Here is a 27,252-nt window from a genome sequence, read left to right as displayed (position 1 = left end):
CTAGAAGATGGTTTTCCTATGTCCTATAAGAAAATAATGCACTTTTGAGGTCTATAAAAGCAGCTGAATGCCCTCGCCTTACGGCTCGGGCATCCACTAGCAGCTTTTATAGACCTCAAGCGTGCATTATTTTCTTATAGAACATGGAAAACCATCTTCTAGTAGGTAAATAGAAATATTTTTCAAAAGCTGAGCAGAAATTCGCTATTATTAAATAGCATCTACAGTGTGGAATTAGAATTATTATTTTTTTATTTTTACAAATACCTTTTTTCCACCAAGTGCGAAAGTAAAACTGCTTTTATTAAAACAACTTTACCAGCTGTTGTGCTAATTTCCTGAAAAAATATATGTATATAGTGCCACAAAGCAAATGAACTTTTCAGGAATTACCTTCCAAATTTTCCAGGGTGTTTATCTTTAAAGAATATTTCTTTTTAAATGTGGCAAGATCAATATGGGAATGTATGTACGAAATTAACTCCAAAATCGTGTCGCTCACATAAAGACGTATATAAAACAAGCTAAGTTTGAATTAAATTCTTGTAAAAGTGACGTGTGGTGTAATAAATATTCAAAATCCTTTATGAGTATTGCTAAATTGTGTATTTGACACCGTGTTAATGGTTCCAGTTTAGATCGGTACTGATCATAATTGAGTATTGGCAAATTGTGACATTTTGAGAGCAGGGGAAGACCTTAACCGCACGTACGGAGGCGGCTGTTTTTTAAAATCAGATAGTACTTGCTCATTCGTAACAAGTCAGTGATGAGAAAAGATTGGTACAAGAATAGTGCCTGGCTGCCCTTAAAACTAAACAGAACGGTAACTGTTTAAGTTCACTCAAACAAGAGGAATCATTATCAGCAGCTGGGCCAAGTCCTCTTTGTAAAAACTTTCATAAAATTATCTTAAAGCGCCTTATCTTAAATTGTGCACTTAAAGACTCCTTAAATTGCGCACTGTTAAACTCGTAAATTGCGCTACTTTTCTTAAATTGCGCACTCTAAGACTCGTAAATTGCTCACGTTAAGACACGTAAATTGCGCACTTTTAGACTCGTAAATTGCGCACTTCTAGACTCGTAAATTGCGCACTTTAAGAGGAGTCTAGATCACGTTTCAGTAAAAAATTAAATAGCCCTGTCACGATTTACGAGGCAAAAAGGGCCTCTCGCGGATCACGAAAAAAACCCTTTACCATCCTCCATTATGTTTCACGAAAAAAATCCCCAGCCATTTCACGATTCATGAGGAAAAAAGGCCTTTCACGGATCACCAAAAAACCCTTCAAAAATTACCGAAGTTTACGAAATTGAAATAGACTGAGATTTTTAGCCATGGTGTTTAATAATGTAATACTTCTAAGTATAAATTCTCTACAGCATTCTCATGCTATTTATCAACGAATGGGGTTATAATTATGCGTGAGCAGCATGGCCCTTACAAAAGCGCATTCTCGAAGACCCAGGCGCAGTTAGTCGGGGTGAAACGAAGTAAACCCTGCAAAAATTGAAGCGACGAAAGTTTTCAAGAGGGGCTTAAAACGACGACGTTCTCGAAAATACCATTATAAGCTGTAGTACAGACCGAGTCAGGCTTGTCATAGCACTTGTTCTTCACACTGTGGTTTCATGGTATATAAATTCCTGTTGCAACAACGACTGATATCTAGGATCAGTTCGCAATGTTCTTAGCTGTGTGGCCGAAGTCAAAGTACTTGACCGATTTCTTCTCCTTTCAGTATTTTCCATGCTCATTGCCGCTTGCCTTTTAAAACAACACAAAGTCAGCACTTGTCTAAACTCGGCAATTCTAAATACATAAACGATTGGATTGATAAAAGAGTTGGAGTAATTTACAAGAGTAATTATGTAATAAAAGTTATCTGCAGAAATCGTGACACCAAATATGTATTCTAAAGCGTCCATGATAATTAAAGGGAGCCACGACAGCAAAGCAAGAACAGACACAAACAGCAAGGTTTTTGTTAAGCGTTTGCTTCGTGAGACTCTGTTTTGCTGTTGGAAAGTGACGCCGCCCTGTTGAAACTTTCTCCAAATGGCGATGTTACAACCGCATATAATGGATGTTACAATCAAACCAAAAGATATCCACGCACACATTTCGGCTTCCGAAGTTAAATATCCCAATCCGGTTTCAACTGCTACTACAATGGCCGTTAGTATCCAAGACATCAAAATAGCAATGCGGTATGTTCTTATTGACAGTGTTCGCTTATACGGCGAGTAAATGACGTAAAATCTCTCACCAGATATCATTACTGCAGAAATTAAAGAAGCGTGCATGAAAAACGTATCAACAACATCGTGAGTGTAATCTAAAGATATAGGCATAATCCCGGTCCACAGATGGAAATTTGTCGCTCCGATGAAAAAAATGTAGCCAGGCAGAGACAACGCTCCTAGCATCAGATCAGCAAACGCCATGTTTATGATTAGAAATAAACTTCTCTTACGTAGTTGCTTGTTAACTGCAAAGAGAACAATCGTGAGCAAGTTTCCAACGACAATAAACAAACTTGTTAAGATAAAAGCGCTACACCATGCGATGCCTTCCGCTTTGGAATAAACAATCACTGATGAACCAGGGAAGTCCGCCAAGCTAGCGTTAGCTGCCGTTGAGTTGTTCATGTCTATATGGCTTTTAGCTGAGCAGTGTTAACTCTTGCACTTCGCCGAAGAGTAGATATCAAGCCCCTTTTTTCCTCCTCCAAGTCAAGGCGATAAGTCAAGGATAGTATGTATGGTCGGTGAATATAAAACAAATATATAACAATTTGGTAATGACTAAGGAGACGATAAGGCCAATTATCATCATATCCAGCTGTTTTTTTCGCCGCGTTTCAACAAACATAAATGGACTTAATGAAGAATCTATGTAAATAAGAGCTATTTGTCATTTCTATCTTTATCAAAGATTGATCTCGCCAGTTGTCCCATGTTTCACCTTGCACCCCTTTTCTTGACAATTTGAGTGTCAAATTACAAGTATGGGCTTGTAGCAAATATTAGGTCATATTAAAAAACTCATTAATAATTCATAAAGAAAATACAAAAGAAATTAATGTTTAATGAGTGTCTTTATATCTGATAAAGACACGGCTAAACTTTACGTCCAATTTTCTGGGCCAAAATAACCCCAAATATAAATATTAGTGCAAGAATGAGTTGATCTACATCAGAAGATTTTTAAGCCGTTCAATAAATTCGCAGTTCGTGTTTTATCAAGTCCAGTCGCCGCCTGGTTAGCTCAGTTGGTAGAGCGCCGGACTGCTGTGCGGGAGGTCGTGGGTTCGAACCCCAGACCGGACCTACACTCAGGGTCTTAAAATAACTGAGGAGAATGTGCTGCCTTTGTAATTACATCTGCAAATGGTTAGACATTCTAGTCTTCTCGGAAAAGGACGATAAACCGTAGGTCCCGTCTCCTGTATCTTCAGTCTTATAACAGGGGACGTTAAAGAACCCACACACTATTTGCAAAGAGTAGGACATGAGGCTCCCGGTGTTGTGGTCTGGCCTTTACAATTGTGTAGTAAAATTGCAGTCCGTGTAAAGCGCATTTGAACATATACATATGAAAAATGCGCTATATAAATACATTATCATTAAAACACTCGGCTGCGCCTCGTGTTTTAAACTTGACAAAACACTGCTGCTCATTTATTAAACATTACTTAACCTGTGGACGAAAAACTTCCTGTCACTTAGGCTAATAATTCGTCCAAAAGAGATCGCCACCTGCCACACTTAGTGTGGAAATGGTTTTTTAATTGCGAATTGGAGGCGCTTTGTCGCGTGTTTAACTAAAAGCAAATTAACAGCAACACGTTTCCACTTCGCAACAGGTGTAAATTCACTGCAATTGTAGCTCTATTGATTACTTCGTTTTCTGAGGTTAATTCCCATTTACCAGCTCGGAAATTATCAATGAAAAAGAAACAATGGCGTCTGATAATGCGTTTTTATTTACAACAAAATGTGATCGATCTCTAAAAACACTTAAATTTTTCCGTGTCGAAGAAACTTTTTTTGACAATAATGATCTAAAAAACATTTACAAACCTGTGATAAACTGTAAAACACCCAAGAATGCTTTACTCTTATATACAAGACTGGTGTTATGTTAATTGTCCCGTAGATTATAGGGTAAATGTTTCGTAATTGAGCGGTGTCTTTAACTTCAATGGCCATGTCGCAGTTCGTATAAATTTTGCGTAATGTCTCTGAAGATGTCTTCTATCGCGAGATTCTTTACCCTTGTGAACTGCAGTTCAGCTAATCTTCCTCTTCAACTCTTCGGTATTGAGGTAAAATTGATGAAATGTGGATATGTTTTGAAGCTGCGTTCGTACGGCCTGCCATTTCCCCTTATTCGTTTTGATTCCAGCAGCGTCATCACAGAGTTGTAAATACGCTCTATAAAATGAAGGGAAAAAAGGCTACGTGAATTACAGCTCACAATGTTTTACTTTACAAACATTGTAAACGGAATGGATAAAGTTCACGCTTTTAAAGAGACTACTGTTATGAACAAATAAAATGTGAGCAATGACGTTTTCTTTAAACAACCACTGCCACGCTTCGGTTCTTGCTCTTCCCGTTTATTTTTCAGTCTTCAATATACCTTAAAATTCTGATAATACTGTGTTGAAACCAATTGTGGAATTGCACGCATTTTAGGCATCCTACTGATGAGCGGTTATGGCAATTGATATTTACAGGAGCGCCATTACGTTCATGTTCTGTCCCCTTAGAATTGTTTTAAAGACATTTTTGGTGGCCTTGTTAACGGAGGGTTTTTTATTTGTGCCGTAAAAAATGTTTGACTTTATATGTGTAATTAAATTGAGGATCAAAAAAGTTTACATGTATAGAAGAAAACCTAACCTAGATATACCGTAAAAGCTCTATTCAGCCGGGCGTGGGGGGTTGGCTATTTCTTTTCAAGACTTTTTGATGGGGGAGGGGAGGGAAGAAACAGGAGATAGGGAGTTTATTTCAAACCATATATCTGTTATACTCGTTCAAAACTAACTAATAAACAAAATCAACGGGGTAAAAATGGAACAAAATTAAAAGAACAGGAATGATTTTGGCCCAATTCATACGTTGAGTTGAATTTCATTGAAGGCACAGAAATCTCGCTGGCATTACTTGATTCGAATATAATGTAGATTTATTAGAAATTTTTTTTTCTTTATAATGATGTTTTTATACCATGTTTAAATAAAGTTTTGATTGATTTGATTGATTGAGCACACCTTAAACCAACGTGTCTTCTTTGCTATTTACATGTTGGCATTGCACTGAATTAAAGTAATTTCATCAAAGAGTTTTCTGTAAGTTTTATTCCCGGTGGTTTTATTACATTCGCGCCGGGTCTGAATTGCGACACATGAATCGAGCAGTACTCACAGATTTAGCGGTGAGCCATGTTGAGTGGTTTCTTCTCATCTTGGTGTTCTGAATATTCTTCAGTTCAGTTTGATACTGCGACCATCGCTGCTGAAGTCTCATCTGTCTGCTCTCTTGGCTGACAAGTCTTAAGAAAAAGGAAACAAAACTAAAAATCAACGAAGGAATGACGTGTTCTCATTGCACGTAATTCTATAAGGCGGACACCTCTCTTAGACGGACAGTTGGTGCTGGGCCCGACAGTGTCCGTCTTTGTGGAGACAGCACGGCCTAGTGGGGAGGGTGCTGGGCTTGTAATCTGGAGGTCCCGGGTTCAAATCCTCCTCCCTGACACTAGATGGATTTGTCTTCGGTGGTCCTGAATTCAACTTCTCCACGCTTTGTAAATAGCCTACTGGTCAGCCTCTTTCCAGTTGGGATTTTAACAAGTTTCCGACAATGTATACCACTGGAACACCAGTTACAGAACCCTATGAAGTTGACTGCAGTATCGATCCCTTAGGAAGTGCGTGCGAATGAGAACGATATTCTGAAATTGGACACCAACAACACAAGTTATATTGCCTGAGTACAGTAAAACCCGCGAGTAAGAACCTACCTGTTTCCAGGTTAGCCTAAACAGGTTCTTACAGAAATGGTAGTTAACACAAATTTAGGTTATCGAGGTTCGTAATAGGTTCTTAATTTCTGAAGAAGTTTATCTTGTTACTAATAAAACTTTCAGTAGTATTCGGCCTATTCCTTGTATAAAATTTGCATGCCCTATAGGTGTTTTCGTAAAAATGCGGCATTAATCATTCTGAACATTATATACAAAAACAGAAATTCCTTGCCCAAACTTATTTTCCCAAACGCAAACATTTTTAACTAATAGGTTCTTATAAAAAGGGGGTCTAATTTGCAAATTTTAGCCTAACAGGTTCTAAAATGTTAGGTTCTTACTCGCAGGCTTTTACTGTATTTTCTAACGTTACAGTAACACGTGAATGTACCTGTCCTGTATGAGAGAATGTAGTCTAGCGTCGATAGTGTTGTTTGGTTTCCATGCTGACACACCAGTGGTCATCTCTTCCTTCCAGTATTTTTTAAGAGTAGGAAAGAGTTGCAGATCATATGAAAATGGCACAGCCGTCTAAAAAAACGACATTGCTATTTTTATCAGTGCACAGGGATAGAATTAAGTAAATGTTACTCAACTTTGAAGTGGAAGTATTTCTAGTCTGAATTCAGAACTCAAATGGACCACTATTTAAAGAGTTAATTGGGTCTTCTTTAGTTAGTGGTGGGGTGGGGGAGAGGCGTCCAAGGAACCAGTACAGACTAAACAACAGCCACGACCAGCTTCTTTATTCTAGTGATAGAGTTAAAAAATTAAATCTATTTATTTAAAGAAACGTTCACAGAGACTAAACACTGAATATACTTGTGTGTTGGTACGGTGTACAAAGCCATCATGTTTTGCCAGATCACCGCTAAGTATTGGATATGTCTCTGGCCGCCAAGTGTAAAGAAGGTGCTTTCCATTCGTTTGCAAGATGTGACCAGACTGCACTTACCTCTATGTCCAGGCTCTCGTTGTTTTCTTCATCTATCTGAGCGCCAATCAGCACCAAGACCTTCCCATCAGCGCAGATGCATGGCAGTTGTGATGAGAGAAGGAAAGGCACAGGCAGCCCAACATGGCAAATTGCTCTGCAACTATTCACATCATACAGTGTTATTCTTCCACTCTTCGTTATGGCGGCAATCTGGATAAAATACAAATAAAAAGGTTAAGTTAGTAGTGAAAAATATGGTTTAGCAGCCACATTTTCTAAAAGAAAAAGCAATGGGATTGTAGTTTCCACTGACCGGTCATATGCTTTCCTTGCGGTGTTATCTCGTATATACACCTGTATCTGATTCGTGGCTAGACAACTGACATGCCAAAATTAAATCAGTGTCCTGGCTTTTTGACTTTCACAGTTAAGCAGTTTCGTATAAATAATGAAAATGCCCGAGATATTGGACAATTTTTCGCTTCTTCTATTCAGATAGCAGTCTTCTAACAAACTGATATTTCAACAAGTTTGGTTAATGACTAATTGTAAGTTATAACATGGAGGAAATGAAGCAAGTCGAGGGTTTCATCTTACCACTTGTGGTGTTTGGGGCATTGTAACAACCTCAGTGATGACTTCAGTGTCTATTGCTGATCTGCAAAACAACAACAACAACAACAAGTTGATCAATTATACTTTTTAACAACTAAGTTAGTGTGCTGGGCTTCGTTTTGAGCTTGGGTCTGGAAAAGACATTGTACTCTCACAGTGCCTCTCTCCATCAGGCTATATAAATGTGTACCAATAAATTAAATGTTTGGGGCAACCCTGTTATGGGACTAGCATCTCATCCAAGGGGGACTTGAAATACTCCATTGTGGTTCTTGATGCAAAACCGCAGATAAGCACCCGCCAGATAGGTCATTAGTCTAGAATGTTGCTTTTGCTTAGAAACTCCGTACATTTGACAGACGAGATACTTCATTCCCTGTGCTAAGCCTGCAGTTTTCGTACTTGTAAGTCTGTCTACAGTTGTACACAAAGAAAACATTTTAGGCCAAATAAAAGTTTGATCAACATTTTTTTCATTTTTCAACAGCCAAAGAAGCATCCCTTTAAGGTCGCGCAGGACCCTTGCTCATTAATAAATTCATAAGCCAAATTTCTTGACGGGGTGCTATCTTGTAATGCTTTAATTCGTTACGTTTTGAACACCGATTCCTCTAAAATTTATCAAGGATATTAAGGGATCATGGAATTACAACATGACTGTCCTTCTACTGAGAGATGACCGTTTACTGTAATGTTACAGGCTCTTAAGAGTTCAACTGCAGATAATGCGATTTTGTGTCCAAGTTTTCGGCTACAACAGCGCACCGAATTAAATGATTATATAACCTAGTGATGTAACCTCTTTTGTGTTATGACAAGAACGAAATTTTCCATTTCAAAAACCGCTAGAAGTTATCTGCTTCTAAGAGAGTAAAAATGTGAAATCTAAACTTTGAAACGTGCTACATGTACCTTCATTTTGAGAACGAAATTTCAAAATTCGGTCTTGTCATAACACAATAGAGTGCACCAAGTTCATGTTCCTCGCGAATCAACTCCTGAAATTCTATAACGGCGAAGAAAACTTGGACACAAAATTGCAGGATTTTCCGCTTCCGAAGACCTGCATGCATGTTTACAACCGACGTGTGCTACATTCACAGCTATGAATCTAATTATGATAATTCGCTTTGTTTCAGCGCACGGCACGCAAAGCTGAGAACAATACCGTGTAATTACTTGTACAAAGAACTTGAAGAAAAACGTTGTCATGAATATTTCGTTTGTTGTCGGCATTAGTCGTCGCAGTTCGTGCATACTCTTTAAATAAATACATACATGTATAATGATCTCAAGGCCCGGGGGGGGGGGGGGTACTCCCTACAATGGCCTATACGGGGAGGCTCCGCCCGAAAGGGGTACCTTTTTCAGGCTCCAGGTATATAAAAGGGTAGGGATTTCACAAGTTTAGGTATATGAAAGGGTAGGAAAATCTGCCATAATGTTATTTTAAAAGGCCTTTATATCATATATTTCGAGCAGACGCAACTTTTGGCTCTATCGTTTTAATTTATTAAGCGCTTCATAAAAATAACAAGAAAACTTCCCGTTTTAGGTAAATGTGATGTCGTGTAGGTATATGAAAGGGGTGCCTTTTTGCAATAAAAGGTATACAAAAGGGGTACCTTTTTCTATCAAAATGGTATATAAAAGGGTAAGGGGTTGGATCTCGGGGCGGAGCCTCCCCGTACAAAACTTTTTTGAGTGCCCCCCCCCCCCCGGGTCTCAAGGGTCCTGCGCGACCTTAAGGTCGCGGGGGATACCTACAGCATGAATAAATTCATGAAGGGAAATTTTGCTTGACCTGCATCTTTTAAAACGCTTATTTCTCAGCTGTTATGGGTGCGATTAAGCTCAAATTTTACAGAGACATAAAGAATTGATGAAAGATTGTGAATGTCGTCTTTTATCTGGTAGATTGCATTTAACGTCGATGTTATAGCCTCGTGAGTGCCAAATTGGGAAAAACATGATTTTGTGGCAGAGTTTGCGGAACGAGTAGAAGACAGCACACTGGGATCTTGTCAAAAACTAATCAGTCAATACCTCTAGAGTGTCATAACAGAAGCGGATTTTTAAATTTAAAGTTTGCCAGCAAATTACGGCGGTTTAAGTGCGCAAATTTGAATTTAATGTCTTCTACCTCTTTCTAAAAGCGCTCTTTTAAAATTCCGCTTCTGTTATGACACACTACAGTATTCATAGTTTACCTATCTGCAGTGGCAAGTCATGAAGTTCTGTATCCGTGCTGTATTCTCTGCCACAAAATTGTCGGAAAAGTCAAAACTTTGAGATTTCCGAAGGTGTCCCGACCTAAATACGATCATTTTGCCAAGGAGAGATGTAATTATGCTAACGTAATGATATTCCACGCTTTTACGGCGAGAACAATGCGTTTTTTAATAGGACACGATTGTTTATGCCGAATATTTTTGTGATTACTCTGAGTTGCAGAAATATTCAAATTTAAATGAAAATAAGCTCAAAGACTTCCTACAATCTATATGAACGTATATCGCTAAGTGTTGTTTAAATTGGTTAAAATATCAAAGAAACAGGATTTTTTTACAAATCACGCGCACGCGTCCATATTTTTATCCAGTCATAAATATCTCGTAAAGTTGTCGATGTCAGTCGTTGTACTTCGTGCATACGCTTTAAATAAATGCATAATGATGAGCCTAAGGTGTCCCCCGCGACCTTAAGCAATTAGTTTCTGTTAAATTGTTTACGTGCAGCAAAATGTATCCAATATCACCATATAACAACTACAATTAACCCTGTAAACTAACCTGTCAACAAGGGGTCTTGCTGGAGGAGAATGAGCAACTCCACATTGCAGAAGGCAAAAGGTTCCATCATCACAACTCACTATCAAGTTTGTATGAGATGATGACATTGAAGTGGATTCACCATCTTCTGTCATGGCAGGGACAACAGCACCGGACAAAAAGCACAGGACAAGTATTTTTCCTTTATCAGTGACAGGGCAGACTGTCAACAGAGTACCTGTAAGAAAAACAAAATGGGCAACAATGTTGAGCAACAAAAACCAGAATCACAGAGCCAGTTACTATATCTATTGGCAAATTATAACCTCTGAAAAGTACAAGGAGCATTGTGTAAGCCAATTAACCTTCAAAATAAGATGCAGCCAACATGGACAACAAAGCCTGAAATTCAAACTTCGGTTAAATCATCAGTACCTGTGTGCTTTAAATGTAACAACAGCTCTTTGTATCTAAATGAAAAGGAGATGTGCAAAACTGAAAATTACAAAAATTACGAAACTGCAGATACACTGAAAGCTTTTGCAGGAAAAAACGTGTTGTTTTCTTTGTGTCAGAGACCTAAGTTGGAAGTGTGTTGTACCCGTTTGTGTTCCATCAACGAAGTGCTGTTGTTTCAACTGTGACTGTTATTTGATAATTTGGTATCTCACCTCTGTAGACATCCCACACAACGACTGTTCCCGTTTTGAGCCCCATGGCCATGAAAGAGCCACATTCACTCACTGCACTGATGTTTATCTGCTCTGAATGTGGCCACACTATGTCTGGCTTGTGCTCTAGATCTGACAAGGAAGCAAAACAGACTTGCATTAACCAACTATTTTTGCTGGGACTTCAGACCTTCCCGCATCTTGTCATGTGACCAACAAGGTCACATAAATGACCTATACGCCACTTAGGTAGGACTCAAACATTTGGCAAGACAAACGTGCACCACTACTGTAGTCCAAATGTTATCATAATATAAGTATCAGTTGTGTAAATTCTTTATTGCTTCCTATGTCTGTATTATCTGTAACTATAGTATGGCTTATACATGGACTTTTACGGTATGCCATTGACTACAGTACCTGCAGAGACATCAGATGAAAGTGTACAGTGCCAATACACGTTCCTTGAATGTGTATTTTACATTGTTTTTCTTGTACATGTAGCATATACTTCAAAGACTATGGTCAACAGGCATTGAAGTGATTTTAAAAAAATGGAAGTAATCGTAAACTTGCTGTGACAAACTCCATACCTTTGGCAGTCTTGACCAGTGAATAAATGAATAACTGAGTTCCTCCAGACCACCATACTGACAAGGAGTTGACCTTATCTGAGGAGAAAGGATTGAATCCTTAAACATGCACATCATGCTCTTGAATAAAAGATACTAAGATCAATCTATCCTGGCTTAGTCAGCCATATAATGAGTTTTGAGAACAAAAGTGATTTTACTCAGGTGCAGAACTGTGACACCAAAGTGAGGTTACCTTAAAAAGATACTTGATGCCCTGTTTATATTGTTTTTATTGCATCAATAAAGATTGATTCCACTTACTTGGTGCAGACTCTAATCCTGAAGGAACTAATCTCCCAGGTGTTAAGAAATGTAATCTAGGGAAGCTGTAAAAAAAGAAAAAAACAAATATATCATTATTTACAACAGCTTGATTGCCTCTACCGACAAGAAGATGCATGTAATACAAACGTTTTTGCATGTATGCTCTCTTAATTTTGAAAGAATGAAAAAACCATTAGTCTGAGAGAATACCTGTACCATAAAGTATGTCTCGCGATGGGCCCAGTTTTGTGAATATTTATACGAAATAACTTCTTAGGCTGTGATATACATAAAATTTTGAATTATAACAACACTACATCTGACATGAATTAAGCCCGATTGAGCAGCAAACCTGCAAGTGCTTCAGAACGCCTTTCCTATCTCTTTCTCCTTAGTTCTTTCATCTCAGGAATTATTTAAAAAAAAATTAAAGCATCAAAAAATAAAACTATGACAGTATTTTAGATCAAGAGTAATGGAAGGGTAATGTTCAAACATGACCATGTAAACTAAGGTATTAATAGTGAATTATAGGAATTCAAGAATTCAAGGGGATTCAATGGCTAATAACCTTGTCAGATCCTCCTCGTCTGTATTCAGATATTGCAGTTCATCCTTGTGAAGCTGATTGAATGCTTTATCACAATTGTCAAAGAACTGCGACATCAACACATGACTGGAACCACTACCAATGACGTTTCCTTCTGAATCAGTAGCTTTTAGAGCTACAGAACAGTTGGTGGCTGAACAAGGGCCAACGGGAGCAGGGGGTCGCACCCGTAATACTGCTGTAGGCTTAGTGAAGGAGACAGCTGAGACGCCAGGCTGGGTCTGACCTCCCTGTGCAGAGCTTGGTCTTGAACCTGGTGGAGACTTACAGAGTTCATAGAAAGGTAAGTAAATAATCCAGGCTTGTTAGGTTAGGTCCTAATAGCTGCAGTGTCAGACAGAAATGTTGATCAGGGCATGATTAACATAATTAATAAAATTGCTAACAACTGGGTAGCATCTTTGATGCTATTAAGTTTGACAGTGCAAATTTACCGACATTCATTAGGCTGCCTTCATTATTGCCTATAATTTTTTCTTTGTTCGTGAGCGGGCTGTATTCTTCAAATCCTGCGATCTGATTGGTTCCGGGAGCGGGTGGTATTCTCCAATCTGGCCCGCTCACAGCGGGCGGTATCCGTTGCGAGATGAGTCGTTGAGTGTGTTTTCCGCGCAAAATCATTTTGCAGCGTTGTACGAACAAAAACATGAAAGATATGCTCTGTAAAATCGAAATAGCTGCTCACCAGTCGTTTATATGAGAAAGGACAAAATAGAAGTGGAATTAAAGGCCTCGAAGTTCTTCCAAAGGCGAGTAAACATTTCTTTATCGACAAAATCGAGTTCTAGTTTCGTAGTTTGTGGTTGTTTGTACATTTCGCAATCATTTTAACGCCATCGCGGTAAGCTGCACCGGTTTTTAACTTCAATTTTGAGTAACAACTGCCTTTTATCTGCCACTTTTTTGCCAAAACAAAACACTAGTTGACATCATTCAAGAAATTAATTAAAAACAGTCAAAAAACAGTCAAAATAATTCTCGCAATATTGTGCCGTACGTCCAAACTACGCATTTCATTCAGTTTCACTTTCGCACTGTTCATCACAAAGAAATTCTGCTGGGAATCAACGCAGAGTTTATTAATTCGTTAAAAACAAGTATGTTTAGCTGTACCGAAACTGTCTTTCAGGAGATAATATTTTTTAGTCCGAGAATTACTATCCTACGAACACAATTCCTTTCAAAACATTCATCGGGAAGCCGAAATCGATTTCAGTTTTGTCAATGATATAAATGCTTTGCCTCGATTTTACATTTATGCCATAAAAATAACAAACAGGCAGCATTTTACACTCTTGCTAATCCGTCGATCGACACAACATTGAAATGACGCGCGTATACAAACAAAGATTTGGTGAAAAAATCTTCCTAGGTTTCTTTTAAAAACAAATAAAGTAGGAAAAAAAACCCGTTATTCACCAACCTTGGTCGGTCCGTATTGGGAAAAACTGTGCCCTCGGGCACAGTTTTTCCCAATACGGACCTCCCGGCTGGTGAATAACCTATATATCTGGATAGACTCGAGTTGGACTCCAGTTGATCTCCATTAGATTTTGTGTAATTTTTGTAACTGACCAAGTGCTTCATAATTGGTAACTTACAGTTCCAGCCACTGGGTCTTGATCCTCTGAGGATTTCAGAAGCTGGTCAGCAGTAGTAGAGTCTTCCACATCCTAGTAAACATTTTGACAGTTCATTACAACGTGGCCATGGTGTGATTTACTCAGGGAGGATCATTGCAGCTATAATAAATTTATGTGCATACCAGGCAGTCTTCTAAACCTCCATACAGACTTTTTTGTTAGTGTTCAAGAAAATGTTTCTTTAAAGGATTAGTCTTTGTGATGATGAAAAAGGTTCAATTTTGAACTCTCTCTACTACTGTTCACAACAACAGATGAGAAAACATTTTCTTCTCAATCTGCCAGTGATCTTCAAGCAATAGTTGATGAATGTGAAAAGCCTAATACTGTAGATAAACATTATTTTTTTGCATTTTGTCAGAATTTATGGGAAATCAAGCAGGCCCTTGCTATCATTTCCTTTCTTTCTCTTTCTGGCATTTGACGCACCCCACTATAAATCAAAGCATGAATAAAATTTGTTAAAAACTGAGCTCTGACCGGTGCTGCTGAATCAACCAATGTAGGTTTCCTTGAGCGAACCACAGCTGTCACTGCTGCTTCCATTTCCTTTACCCAAGTATCCTTAGGAACTTTATAGATCTCCAACCAACTTTCCTTCATGGGTACTGCGTCACAAATAAATGAAAATAAAACAGTTAAACATTACTAACAGTGTATGTCTGAGTAAACAGGTACATGTGCATGTATGAGAGAACATCTCTCAGTTGGAACCCTGAAATCTCCATACTGAAGCGATAGCTACATGTAGTTAAACATGAAAAGATCCTTGTCCCAAATGATGTCTGTCTCAGATAACTGTATATACAGACCTGTGTAGATTTTGGTCTGATGATCAGTCAATGAAAAGCACAGGGAGCAGAGGAGCCAAATTCAACCTTTGCAAATATTAAAATGTTTGATCTATTTTGTAGCGCTTGTCATACGTTATCCAATCTTTTTGTTTACGCGGCGGTTAAGCCAGCGGTAAACTCGTTCAATAGTCTGTTGTGTAATCGCAGCGGTTTTCAGTTCGTTTGTTGCCCAAAGGGCAATGGACAGAAAGCGAAGCTTTCCGAGCAAGGCACGAAGTGCCGAGAAGAAAAAGAGACAAGGGATGAAACATAGTACCACGTGACTCGTTCGATGTGAACCGCAACATACTGGTGACGGAAGTGAAGTGCCGTTTGTCGTATCATCTTTTACTAATTAAAATTTCTGATCTTCATCGAAATGGTTAAACAGCGTTCGAGATACTATTAATGTAAGACCGTATACCGAAAATCAGGCTTATTGTTTGAATCTGTAGCGAGTTATCGGCGATCGAAAATTTGGCTCAAATCTGTTTCATCCCTTGTCTCTTTTCTTAGTGTGTAACGATCTTGTGGTGCCCACGGTCATTGAGCCTGCGGCTACGCTAAGTGCAACAAGATTCCTGCTGGTTTAACCGTCGCGTAAACAAAATGATCAGATAACCAGCAACCAGGACAGGAGAAGCGCTACGAAATAGATCGAACATTTTAATATTTACAAAGGTCGAATTTGGTTCCTCTGCTCCTTGTGTGAAAATATGACAAAGTTTGTTGTCCTCTCCCAATCAGAGCTCGGTTTTAAAACTTTACTTCACAAGCCATGTAGCCCACAACTGCTGGTGCTTACAATAATGTAACTCTGGTTTCTGTGGCTCAAACCACTTTTGTTTCAGTTTCGCTTTTCTCTCTTGGATGGGATGCTACTCCAATTCAGGCTACCCCCTAATATTTTTGCCAAAATTCCCCACTTACAATATTTAATGGTTTTATACTTCTGGGTTGGTTAAGTAGACCACCGTGAGAGTAAATTAAAGTACATGTAGCTTGTTATAAAACATGACACAGTGATCCCAGCCATGACTTGCCCTGACTCACAAGATCCAGAGTCCAATGAGCTACATCATTAAACCAGATCTCCCATTATTTTTTTTAAATTGATTTTAGATACATGTACCTTCCCATCCAACTCCAACATATCCACCATCTTGACTTATTTCAACAAGGGTTGCAACAGTCCCTTCCTTTAAAAAAAGTAATTTAAAGCGACACGGATTGATTAAAAATTTAATTATTCACAATGAGGGCTTTAAACGGGTGTGTGTGTGTGTGTGGGGGGGGGGGGGGGGGGAGGAGAGCTCTTTCTGTACATGTAGGTTTCAAGATAAGGAATTACAGTTTTAATGATTAACAGTGCAGTTTTTAAGCTACTTGCTGATAACAAAGGCCTCCAACTCTTGCACAATAATTCATAACTCTGGCTTTAGATCTACACTCCTCTCACAAATAATATTTTTGCATAGTCCAACCTGCCTTGAAAGGCTGGACTAAGCAGACAATGAAAATGTAAAACAAAGTACTTACAAGCAGAAAAATGATGAACTGGAAAATTTGAAGTGTGTAAATTGCACTGCTCTAAAACTAATTTCAAGGAAGGATTTGAAATTTGCAACAACAAAAAAATACAATTATTCACTTTTGAAATACTGGAACCAGTAGTGCGATCAGTAGAAGACATTTCAAGAAGGTTTTTTAAGCCGATCTGTTTTTCTTGTCTAAATTTTTGGCGACATCTGTTCACCTTCATCAGAGTGACTGAAAGTTTGAAATGTTAACCTTTAACTTGTCTGTAAGTTCTATTTTAAAATGAAATAAAAGGAGAAAGTAAAATACATCAATCACAACCTACCTGTTCGTTAAATGATCTTATAAGAAGAACTTTATCACCAGTGAAACAGAACAGCTTAGCAAAACCTAGACAATAGGACAGATTTTAAATAACAGTGTAACGTATAAGGGAGCTACATGTGTATCACGGTATTTACTAATAGTCACGTTTCTGATAAGTAACAAGTATTTTTTTATTGAATGTTTTTTTTTTCTTTAAATAAAGTGACATGTCCTTACGGCAAGTAATAGTACTTGGACTGAGGGGAGTACAGTTCAGGAGTAATCAAAATCTTGCAAGGTCAATTTGAAATTACAAGCATGATTACTCTCTGAATTACTAATCAATTGTATCAATAACAAAATTTGAGGTAAGAAATTCTTTGAGAACCTTTCTATGTGAAAAGGTCAAAGATATGTTCAATCGGTTTTACAAACAGCTGAAACAGTAGAACAACAAGAAAGAACCCATCTATATAAGTCCACGTGATTGACTTACAAATGCCATAATTATGTGTCCAATTACAGGTATCCAATTACAAGAAGTTGTAATTAGACACCCACATGATGGCATGCCAATTTATACACAACAAATAGGTGCATGCAGAACCAATCAAAATCGAAACCTTTGTTATAGACACGATTAGTTTATAAACAGAACATGTAAATTATTTACATTATTATTACATCAAAGCTTACCCTCATTATCCACGGTAGAAATCAGATAAAAACCTTCTTGGAGACAACAAGCTGATATCTGTACAATGTTGTTTCCTGGATCCTCAACCGAAGCAACGGTAGTTCCCAATAAACTGTCTACCACTGCAAGAACATTACTGTAACACAGGAACAAGTAACTCCCATCAGCAACCGTACAAACACAAGCAGTTTTGTTGCAATCAGACAGCTGCTTTGCAAGTTCAAACAACGGTAAAACGGCCTTGGAACGCTTCAAAGCTTTCCGTTCTTCAATGCCTTCAATAATTTCCCAGGCATCGTCGAAAATGCGTTTCACAGTCTTGTCAACAAGTCGGAAAGGCTGAGGCAAGTCGTCGAAAATTTGGTCTGGATCCACGACAAAATTGTCATCGCCCTCATCTTCTGAAGGGGGTGTTGTTGGTCGTTTTGGTTTCCTGACACGCATTTTTGATACTCGAAGGGTTCGAACGTTTTCAATACTTTTAAACAACGCAGTTAAAAAGATATTAAAGTTTCCCCGAGATGTTGTTTTGCCGCCATTTTGGCTTTCCTTGACAACAGCAAGCTAACTCGGATCTAGTCTCCCGCGAAATAATTTGTCCTCGTCCCAGTTTTTCTGTGGAAGGTCAAAGTTCTTTTCTCGATCGTGACTCGTGGAGAAAAGCACCATTTCGAATATCTGTGAATTTCTCTCCGATTCCGCTTGTAAAACAGTGATAACTGCTAAATTTGCTACAATACGACATGGACGTAGTAACAGCAGTGGTGAAATACAATCAACAGACTTTAGGAAGGGATAAACTCTGTAGGTAAGTGAATTTGAGTCAGGCTGGGTTGTTTACGTGGCTTCGATGTTTTTACTAAGTCATTTAATTCTTTAATAATAACTTTAAATTTTGGAATATTTCATTGTATGGAAACGATTTTTTTCGTGTTTTAAACTACAAATTGTATGTTTGTATTGTATTGTTTTGAAACGTTTATTTGCAACTGGGGTTTAGTACTTTCGTGGAATACTTTGAATGTCCTGGGATCAGGAAAACCATGTGATGCGATATATCTACTTGCAATATCAAACTTATTAATTCATGTTACGTGAATCTAACAAAGATCGGTATTTATTGCATGCTGCAGCAAATATCCTTATTGTATTTCGAGGTTTGCAATATAGAGACAAAGCTTCATGTTGGCCCATAGGGTCAATATGTGCTCATATTACTCAGCACTGAGGGGGGTCTGATATTTAGTCATGCAATCTCTGTATCTCTTCTGCATAGTAAATGATGTCACTTGAAAATGTTCAGCCCTAAAATTATAAAAGCCGACTGAGAGTTGATAATTTTGTGAGTTCCTAATAATATAATTATTTAATAATAAATTATTATAATGATTGTACATGAACCCAAAGAAGATTAAGTAATGGTCCGTGTAAGAACTAGGCAAAAGAACAATAGGCTAGTGAAATAGCGGCAGTAAGGCTTCAGGCGCTAATTTCTCTAATCAAATTAAATCTGTACGACCTGATTGGCCCATACGCGAAAAGCGCGAAATTTGAATTTAAAATTTAAATTAAGATAACTCGTAAATCATTCAAACAACATTTTATTTCGGCTACCCATTCAATACATTCAAAACTGTAACATATCTAAAATTTGGACAATTTCTACGTGCCAAAAGGGAGAAAGTTACAATGATATAAAATAACTTTGGGATTAGCTCAGCGATACATCAATCAGCGACCTCGTGAAAAACATTTTGCTCGGATTTCACAAAGGAACTGCCAATTTGTGATCCAAAACAGCAACAATTCACGCGGATATCGGGAACGCGCCAAAGTCGCACGAAATATCACCAACAGCAACAAACATTCTAAATACAGACTGAAAACAAAAATACCTCAGTGAAAACGTTCGATAATGCTTTTCAAAACGAGTCTTCTAATACATCTTATGCTGAAATAATGTCCACCACATCAACAATAATAATAATCGCCGTCTGCCGTGTCCGTTTCCAGGTCGAGTTCATTTCCGAGCCGCGGGAAAGGTTTTGATAAAAACAGACTCCATGTACTCCAAATCGATCCCCCTGGCACACATTTCTTTGAGACTCTACAAAGAACAGATACAAGCGATGACGAGAACGCCGAAATGTTCATTTTTAGCTCATTCTCAAGAATGAGGTATTAGAGTCATACAGATGTTGACGGAAGTTGTTTTGCACGCGTGTGCGTGTACCAAAATTGTGTGGACGGAAGTTGTAGAACGGAAGTAATTTTACATGCTACCCTTCCCCCCTTAGTAACGTCAAAAATAACTTCAATAAAGCTCAGATGCAAATGTGAAAAGAAATGAAATCCTTGTATAGGGTAATAAATAAATTTAGATGAAATCACAATTTCGGAACTGTCTACAATGAACCAAAGATAAAGCTACGTCAACTCTCTTAATTGTAGTAATGCACGACCCGCACGCGTCGTTATTACAAAAATTTATCAAATGTAAATTTTCATTTTTTTCTTTTCTAAGACCCCTCAACATGTCTTCGACCCTGACCCCAATCTGTCTACGTCCAAGAGAAAGTATAAAGAGCGATCTAAAAAATAAAATATTCAATGGAATTTTTTGGTACGTTTGAAGCAGAGTTGGTTTTAGCTGGTGACGTGACGCAGCTGATGTTCACCCGCACGCGACCCTGCACGCATTTCTGTTCGTGCACAATGAACCAAAAATAAAATTACGTCAACTCTCTTTTTAGAAATGCACGATCTGCGCACGTGGCAAAATTAGTATCAAATATCTATTTTTTAGCTCTTTCTAAAAGAATGAGTATTATAGTGGATCAGATGTGGACGGAAGCGGTTGTCGTCCAGCGCGTGGGCAAAAAATGTGTGGACAAAAAATGTGTGGACGGAAGTTGTAGAACGGAAGTAATTTTACATGCTACCCCTCCCCCCTAATGTGAAAAGAAACGAAATCCTTTTATAGTTTAATAAATAAATTCACATCAAAACACAATTTCGGAACTTTTAAAAAGGGAAACGTGTATCAAAAAGTCGAAATGTTGACAACCTGGGGGTTCATTTTATCATGTGCTGACACGTAATCAAGGTTCATTTTAACGTGCGCTGTTACACGCAATGAAGTCCCGCCAGGCAACCGGAAGTAAATTTAATACACTACCCCTCTCCCGTTAGTAAAAGTCAAAAATAAGTTCCATGAAGAAATCTCAATATGGAGTGACGCTTGCCATATAACGTGTTCTAATTAACGTTTATAAAGCTCACTGATAAAAACACGATATCCGAGCAGCACGTTTTTGTCTCCTGTCACGTCATCTCATTTCCCGTGACTCACGTCATCCGTTTAACACGACGTGTTCGTGCGCATCTTTCTCTCAAATTTCATTCGCTGCTCAATCCATGAACAATGATTGTCACTGCCCGGTAGATGCGTGCTGACAGGTTTTCACATGTGTATCTGAGCTTCGTGGAAGATGTGAACTATTTACACACTATCCAGCCAGAAGAAAGCTCGTAACCACAATGTCCACACGTTTTAGCAGTAAAAACATGTTCTTCAAATAACGAAATTATATTTGTCAAGAAGACGAAAAGCTTTGCAGTTTAATTACACAATAGAAATACCAAACGACTGCGATCCTTCTAAGATCGATTAAAGCGATTTATTGGTGAAAAATATTGTGAAAGCCCTTTCCGTGTTTAATTGTTATGTAAATATTCTAGCTTTTCTCTCTATGTTGTTGTTGACTTTGTACATTTTCCATCAATAATAGCGCTAAGAAGAGCAAACAAGACTGGATGTCTTCGGATGTCTCGTGTGTTTGCTGGCACAGAAGGGTAAAGGAATGTGCATGCATGCAAAAACTCCACTGTTTCGCAATTCCTCCCCGCGTAATACTGATTCTCGACCTAGGATCTTCTCTTCTTATCATTTATATTTTTATTTTGCTTATCGTTCCGCGATCCGGAAACGAAATACTATTTCTTTTTTAAATAACTGCTTGTGGACATTTACGTAGCGGGGAATGGGGCCATGTAAAATTACTTCCGGCTGCCTCAATGGACTTGATCGCTTGTGTCAGCGCGTGTTAAAATACGTGAAAATACGTTTAGGGTCCCTTAGGTCTAAACAGCTGGGCAACTTGATTCACGTTGCACCATTTTAAGAAGATGTGAAATTGTGATTTCATTTCTTTTCACATGCGTATCGGATTTTGACTTTACAAGGGACTGTACTTGACTTACTGTACCAGTACATTTTCATTACCCACCACCACTCCCAAACCCTACCCCCCCCCCCCCCCGAAAAAGGCAGAAGAATGAGCTGGCTCTAAGTGCCCTTTGATTGTAAAATGTTTATGCTTTCTTGTCAAGAATCGAAGCGACGGTTCAGCTTTGAACAGCGCTTGTTCTGTAATTCCGGCACCAGACTTGTATGTTCAATTCCTGAAGTGGCGTAGCAGTTGAAAATGAAGCAGCCTAGAAAAATAACAACGTCGAATGAGAGAAGAGTTTTAAAAGACAGACGCGTTTCGAAAGAAACAAACAAGCCAGTTGTAAGAAGTCACACGCGCGGACGTACGCGTGTGAAAATATTTCCACTGCCTTCAGCTTACCTCAATTCAAGTGCTAAATTCGCATCTCGTTTGGAGTGGTATTCTCCCTACAAAAGCATATCTTTTGCTTTCACTTGTTGTGACCAGTTAGACTCCATTTACCAGTGCCACAAAAATTTTCTTCTTGGCAGGCGACAGCAAACAACTGTTCCAGGTCAACATTTCCAAATCCGTCACCCCTCGTGTTGTGGAAAGCAGCAGTCACTCTTGAAGGTCATTTTCATCGATATTTTCGACGATATTTACTTTTCAATTGTAATAAATAATATTTTTGTATTCGAGAAATATATAATAAATAAATTTGGTGAAAAATACGACAAGATTCGCTCATAAAGGACTAGAAAGCTCAGAGCTCCGATCGCAAATCCAACATGGCGTCGCATGAGATCGCGCTTGCTGCATGTTTTGCGTTCTATCTTTTGATTGGCGCATAGAACAATGCTGAAACTTGGCCGTGAGAGGGATAACAGGGGCATGGGGAAAACTACGTGAAAAAATGTTGTTTTTGTCAGGATTTTCTTGTGTTTTGGGGCGATTTTTTGATATTGACCAATCACATGCGTCGATTTAATTGAAATTAATAATTAAGACTTAACACCTTTTAATCGATTTTGCGTTTGGCCTGCCTAGTTTTTACGCGGACCATTACTTAAGATATGGACAGATACAGTAGAATCCCGATTTCTCAAACTTCCAAAGTTGAACTCATGTCTACTTCGCGCAACATGTTGCTGCAACTTGCAACACGTATGGTGATACGCACTATTATACATTAACAAACGGAACAAACGGAAATATCAACTCCGTGATTAAACATCATGCAGAAATCGGCCACGACATACATCCAAGTTACGCCGAAATTCTTGAAACAGGTGTAAGCAGCAAGAACAAAAGACTGTTTCTGGAGTCTTTACATTCTTTCCTCGCCAAAAACACTATAAATGAAAGAGCGCCCTTCCCAAGGCAATACACATCGCTAGTTGCTCCCCAGGGGGGCAACGAATAATAACCTTGCAAAATCCACCATTCTCTGAAGAAGACCGCAGAAGGCGATCGAAAATTTAGAGTATCCTTTTATATTTTTAGATCTGTTTTAAACATTTTTTTTATATTTTAAATTATAACTTAAATTGCAATGGAAATACATGTATGTTACCAGACAATTTGAAAGAAAATGTTGCCCATATTACTGGGCCTTTAGGTTCAAATAATATATTAAAATTTTCCTTGAATTAAATTTTATTTTACCAGGATCATCCAGTATGCATCCAGATTGTCAAGTTATCTTCTTCAACAAGCTGGTACAAGTGCAGATTGGGTGAACAGGGCTAAAACACTTGATAAGCAAGCCAGCACTTCAAGGAAACGTAAGCCGATTCTGTATTGCAGTTATCATATGATTCTTAAACCTTGGGTGGGGGGCTCCCATATGAAACAGACTGGGATGCTTGTCAGAAATTATACCCCTAGAGGAGACCAGTCTGGGTGTGACACTAGCTTTTATCCACCCCTTAAAAATACCAAATTAAAAAAAAAATAGAATTTATATTTCTTTATTTCTTTGCCTTCAAACCTAAATGAGAACCCTTGACAGCAAAAAAGAAAAAAAAAAGCCTGGACGGCAAAAAAATATATATATTAAGTGTTTTGCCCAGGTCACCGTAAATGAGACTAAAAGCCGAAAATGACACCCGTGAGAAGGACAACATGCATCCCTGTCTCTTTCATATGGGAATTCCCCGTTCTTCAATAACTTGATGCAAACTTTTCTTTCTCTTCCATTTTTATACAACATGTAAGAGCAAAGCAAGGCTCTAACCTTTAACCTTAGACATGTAGCTGTACTCTCTGGTGCACCCTAGAAGCTCACCAACAGCCTCACACAGACATGCAGTACATGTGTGATATAGAGCCTGCTCTCCACTAATAACATGTTGCTTACATTTCCAGTCTTTAGGTTGGGAAAGAGCTTGGACATGATGCTGGGAGCCATAAGAGCAAGAGACATCCATCACGACAATGTGTTAAGAGTCCTCATCATGTGCCGCCGCATTACATATGTCATATATTACATCATTGATCACATCACCTGGGCTGCAAGACTGGGACTCTATAAGGCTACCCCAAAAGAGTGGTCAAAATTTCAAGCAAAATTCTGGCTCATCGCTCTCGTGTTCGGCCTTCTTAGAAATCTGTATGACATCTTAAATCTAATTTTTGTTCCAAAGAAGAAACACGATGGTGGAGAGGAAAGCTTTGCACAGGGAAGTTCGGCGGCTACCCGTCTGATGTCCCGCCCTCAAGTTTTGCTAGACACAGTCAAGAATTCAGCCGATTTCCTTTTGCCTTTCAATGTTATGGGCGTGATTGAGTTGAATGTTGGCCTAGCTGGATTGCTTGGATTGATTTCGTCAATTGCTGGTGCTATCCCTGTTTGGAGTCCTAACATGAAGTTGAAGCCTTCTTAGAGTTTAAACAAAAAACAATGCAGCATCCTTACCGGACACAGCTAGGGTATATTTTTGCATATCTTTGTCTACCGCCCCCCCCCCCCCCCCCCATAAGTTGTTTTCGAGTAGTATGTTTAATACTGTTACATGTGTTACATCACTGTCAATAGACATTTACACAAGTATGGAGATTATCTGGAACAGAATTTTTAATGCAAGCAGTTTCACATGCTTCTTTCAGAGAGTAGAACTTGAGCAATAACGTGAGGTAGCAGCTGAAAATTAATGCAGGATAGACTTTATTAGGTTAACGTATTTTATGAGTTAGGAGCCAGGTGCTAATACTTAGGTTTATATGGTTAGGTGTTGTTGGAGATGTTCTTATTCCTTGTAAGGACTTGCACAGGCATCCCCAGGGAAGGGTCCTGGATGCCCCCATCGCAAAGTTTTTTCTAGGAAATTGCTATAAAACAATTTTTCCTGCTTGGAATCTGAGAACTCGCTTGATCTTTGGGGTCACTTACAAATGCAGCAAGACCTTAACATACGCGGTAAGATTCCCCCCCCCCCCCCCCCCCCCCATATTTCGCTGATTGTGAGAAAGCTTTTCTTTCAGAATTGCTTTGCTAAATAAATATCTCACAGTGGCCTACAACCAAAACTGTGAATGTCCCATTTTTGGATATAAAAACCCTCTACCAAAAAGGGGAATTGTTGGCTTGGTAGAAATAACTCACCTGTCTGTTCCAATAAATAATCATTTCTTGCTTTGCAAGTAATATGTAATAAAATTTCTTTTATTTCATACAACAATGACGTACTTTATCCCTACATTTTTACGTAATATTTCAAAAACTCATAATTGCTTGTTATAAATTAACTTTGAGGAAACATCTGCTATTCATTGGCTTATAGCTCAATTAGTTCACATAGTTTGTGCGTTGGGTGGCCAAACGGACTCGCAAGTTTACAAAGTTGCAAAAGACAAAAAGCTATTTCAAGGCGGTAAAATGTAACCAAAATGTAAACCAATCATTTGCAATAAAATTGCGTTGACTTGCGTTGTGTGGCATAAACGGTAGCAGAAATAAAGTTGCGCTGACTTACGTGAAAATTTGAACCCGACGAAAGTAAGCCAACGCATGTCCTGATCAAACAGAGTCACAAGAAGACGCAAGTTGCGACTCCGTTTGGCCAGGACTTGAGGACATGCACTGACTTGGCGTTCACTTTGATCGGGATCAAACGTGTCAGCAAGTAACGCAAGTCAACACAAGTTTTGTTTACTTCAAGTACTAAATTGCAGCGCACGCGGTAGAGAAACTTAGGATCCGTAACAAACTCAAATACAATTCTATAATCTGCTTCATTTTCAAATATATTATACGTAGGTTTTGTTATAAAATGTTATAAATAGCTAAATTAGTTATATAATATTCTAATATTTACACGGGATCAATCGCCATGCCAATTAATTATTCTTTCGTAAAGAAATTACGCAAACAGCAAAATGTCATTTCAATATAAAAACAACGGTGGATTTACCATTTATGAATTCGTAATTAATCTAATCAACAAGAGCAATTAATTTTCACTTGATTGTCGAAAGTAATTGCATTTGCTTTGGCTTTGAATTACAACGCTAAGTCATTTGTTTAGAAAACTCGCGCCATGCACTTTCACAACCAATCAGAAATAAAACCAAAACCAATCGCGACTTACTAACGCACGTTTCCCGCGCTTCGCAACGGCTACATGGGTTTGCTTCGAGGTTTGATTGGTTCACTGGATTGTCTGTGTTCTTTGTGATTGGCCAGAGTAATGGCCATAATATGTAAACAACTGTCAATAGTATGAAATCCAGTAGTCATCTTTGAAACACAAGCTCGTGATCTTCCTCAGTACATTTGTTAGACATTCAACGCCATTCTTTGCAATATTTAGACAAGCCTTTCCAAAATGAAGCCACCGACAGTGGAGGGAGTACAGAAGCACTTCAGCCTAGTCCTGTTCTCCAACAAAGCGAAGAAGGGCTCCACTTCGTTCCTACCACCCATCAATTATTTCAATGTCTCCAAAGCTTGACACGCGTTCACTTTATTGTACCCTGATGACTCCCGCTTTTTCATGGAATTTCCCATTTAACGAAAACCCTTGGATCGAGAATAGCTCGTGAAACAAGGTTCAAGGAAGCTTGCTGTTGACAATAGTCTCTCTAACAGACAACTGTCTCCACTTGACCGTGCCATCTCCTCCACAAGAGAACAATTGACCATTGTGGAGGTTCATGAGTGACACACCCTGTGTTCCGTACTTGAGAAGGTACGCTCCTTTGCCGTGCTCTTTTGGGTAACATTCCAGTTCTTCGTGTACAGACAGGCCCCAGACCTAAGATGAAAATACAATCAATTACAATTTTCTTCCGATGAAACAACTGATGTATCAATAAATCAGTTAAATTGCTTTTTAGTAAGCGTTAGTCCTCTGAATTTCTTCCAGAGGTTTACTAGAGTAAGGAAATGATACTACATGCATCAAGCATAGTAAAACTTTGATCTTACGTTATGGCGGTTACAAGACCCGACTGTAATAGATCGTAGCTACA

At 38.6% G+C, this 27,252-nt stretch overlaps 4 protein-coding genes and 1 non-coding gene across 6 annotated transcripts in view; 2 read left to right on the top strand and 3 right to left on the bottom strand.

Moving 5' to 3' along the window:
• Positions 1 to 1,399: 1,399 nt before the first annotated feature.
• Positions 1,400 to 3,626, bottom strand: LOC144647854 (adenosine receptor A3-like). The gene has a single exon (XM_078507556.1). The coding sequence runs from the start codon at positions 2,652 to 2,654 to the stop codon at positions 1,620 to 1,622; it is 1,035 nt and encodes a 344-aa protein (XP_078363682.1). The 5' UTR covers positions 2,655 to 3,626; the 3' UTR covers positions 1,400 to 1,619.
• Positions 3,263 to 3,335, top strand: Trnas-gcu (transfer RNA serine (anticodon GCU)). Its single transcript has one exon. It is a non-coding gene; the product is annotated as a tRNA-Ser (tRNA).
• Positions 3,627 to 4,266: 640 nt separating the features above from the next.
• LOC144654455 (WD repeat-containing protein 93-like) lies at positions 4,267 to 18,135 on the bottom strand. Its single transcript, XM_078514639.1, has 15 exons — positions 17,563 to 18,135; positions 16,886 to 16,950; positions 16,154 to 16,220; positions 14,669 to 14,796; positions 14,147 to 14,218; positions 12,507 to 12,808; positions 11,933 to 11,997; positions 11,630 to 11,707; positions 11,037 to 11,168; positions 10,387 to 10,603; positions 7,577 to 7,637; positions 6,998 to 7,189; positions 6,434 to 6,573; positions 5,442 to 5,568; positions 4,267 to 4,442 (listed from the first exon to the last, which is right to left on the bottom strand). Exons 1-15 carry the CDS (start codon positions 18,005 to 18,007, stop codon positions 4,422 to 4,424), a joined length of 2,112 nt encoding a protein of 703 aa, XP_078370765.1. The 5' UTR covers positions 18,008 to 18,135; the 3' UTR covers positions 4,267 to 4,421.
• A 43-nt stretch (positions 18,136 to 18,178) lies between these two features.
• Positions 18,179 to 25,460, top strand: LOC144667203 (peroxisomal membrane protein 11A-like). The gene is made up of 3 exons (XM_078528634.1): positions 18,179 to 18,371; positions 23,449 to 23,564; positions 24,148 to 25,460. The coding sequence occupies exons 1-3, from the start codon at positions 18,307 to 18,309 to the stop codon at positions 24,663 to 24,665; spliced, it is 699 nt and encodes a 232-aa protein (XP_078384760.1). The 5' UTR covers positions 18,179 to 18,306; the 3' UTR covers positions 24,666 to 25,460.
• Positions 25,408 to 27,252, bottom strand: part of LOC144648448 (dmX-like protein 2) — a 36,376-nt gene continuing 34,531 nt past the window's right edge. For both annotated transcript variants that reach the window (XM_078508015.1, XM_078508064.1), the window contains exon 38: positions 25,408 to 27,035. In XM_078508015.1, coding sequence (XP_078364141.1) covers positions 26,832 to 27,035 — 204 coding nt within the window. In that variant the 3' untranslated portion in view covers positions 25,408 to 26,831. The remainder of the gene's footprint in view (positions 27,036 to 27,252) is intronic.

Source organism: Oculina patagonica, chromosome 1 (genome assembly GCF_052425735.1).
Source record: "Oculina patagonica isolate OP01 chromosome 1, crgOcupat, whole genome shotgun sequence".
NCBI lineage: Eukaryota > Metazoa > Cnidaria > Anthozoa > Scleractinia > Oculinidae > Oculina > Oculina patagonica.
This window is presented reverse-complemented; position numbering and strand designations above follow the sequence as displayed.

Bases quoted from the DNA above. Each gene is read 5' to 3' on its own strand.
- LOC144647854 (XM_078507556.1), bottom strand. From the start codon at position 2,654: ATGAACAACTCAACGGCAGCTAACGCTAGCTTGGCGGACTTCCCTGGT.
- LOC144654455 (XM_078514639.1), bottom strand. From the start codon at position 18,007: ATGCGTGTCAGGAAACCAAAACGACCAACAACACCCCCTTCAGAAGAT. The intron at 11,169-11,629 runs GTATGGAGTTTG...CTTCCTTGTCAG, and splicing joins ACTGGTCAAGACTGCCAAAG to ATCTAGAGCACAAGCCAGAC. The intron at 5,569-6,433 runs GTACATTCACGT...CTTTTTCTTAAG, and splicing joins CATTCTCTCATACAGGACAG to ACTTGTCAGCCAAGAGAGCA.
- LOC144667203 (XM_078528634.1), top strand. From the start codon at position 18,307: ATGGACGTAGTAACAGCAGTGGTGAAATACAATCAACAGACTTTAGGA. The intron at 18,372-23,448 runs GTAAGTGAATTT...TTATTTTACCAG, and splicing joins GGAAGGGATAAACTCTGTAG to GATCATCCAGTATGCATCCA. The intron at 23,565-24,147 runs GTAAGCCGATTC...TTACATTTCCAG, and splicing joins AGCCAGCACTTCAAGGAAAC to TCTTTAGGTTGGGAAAGAGC.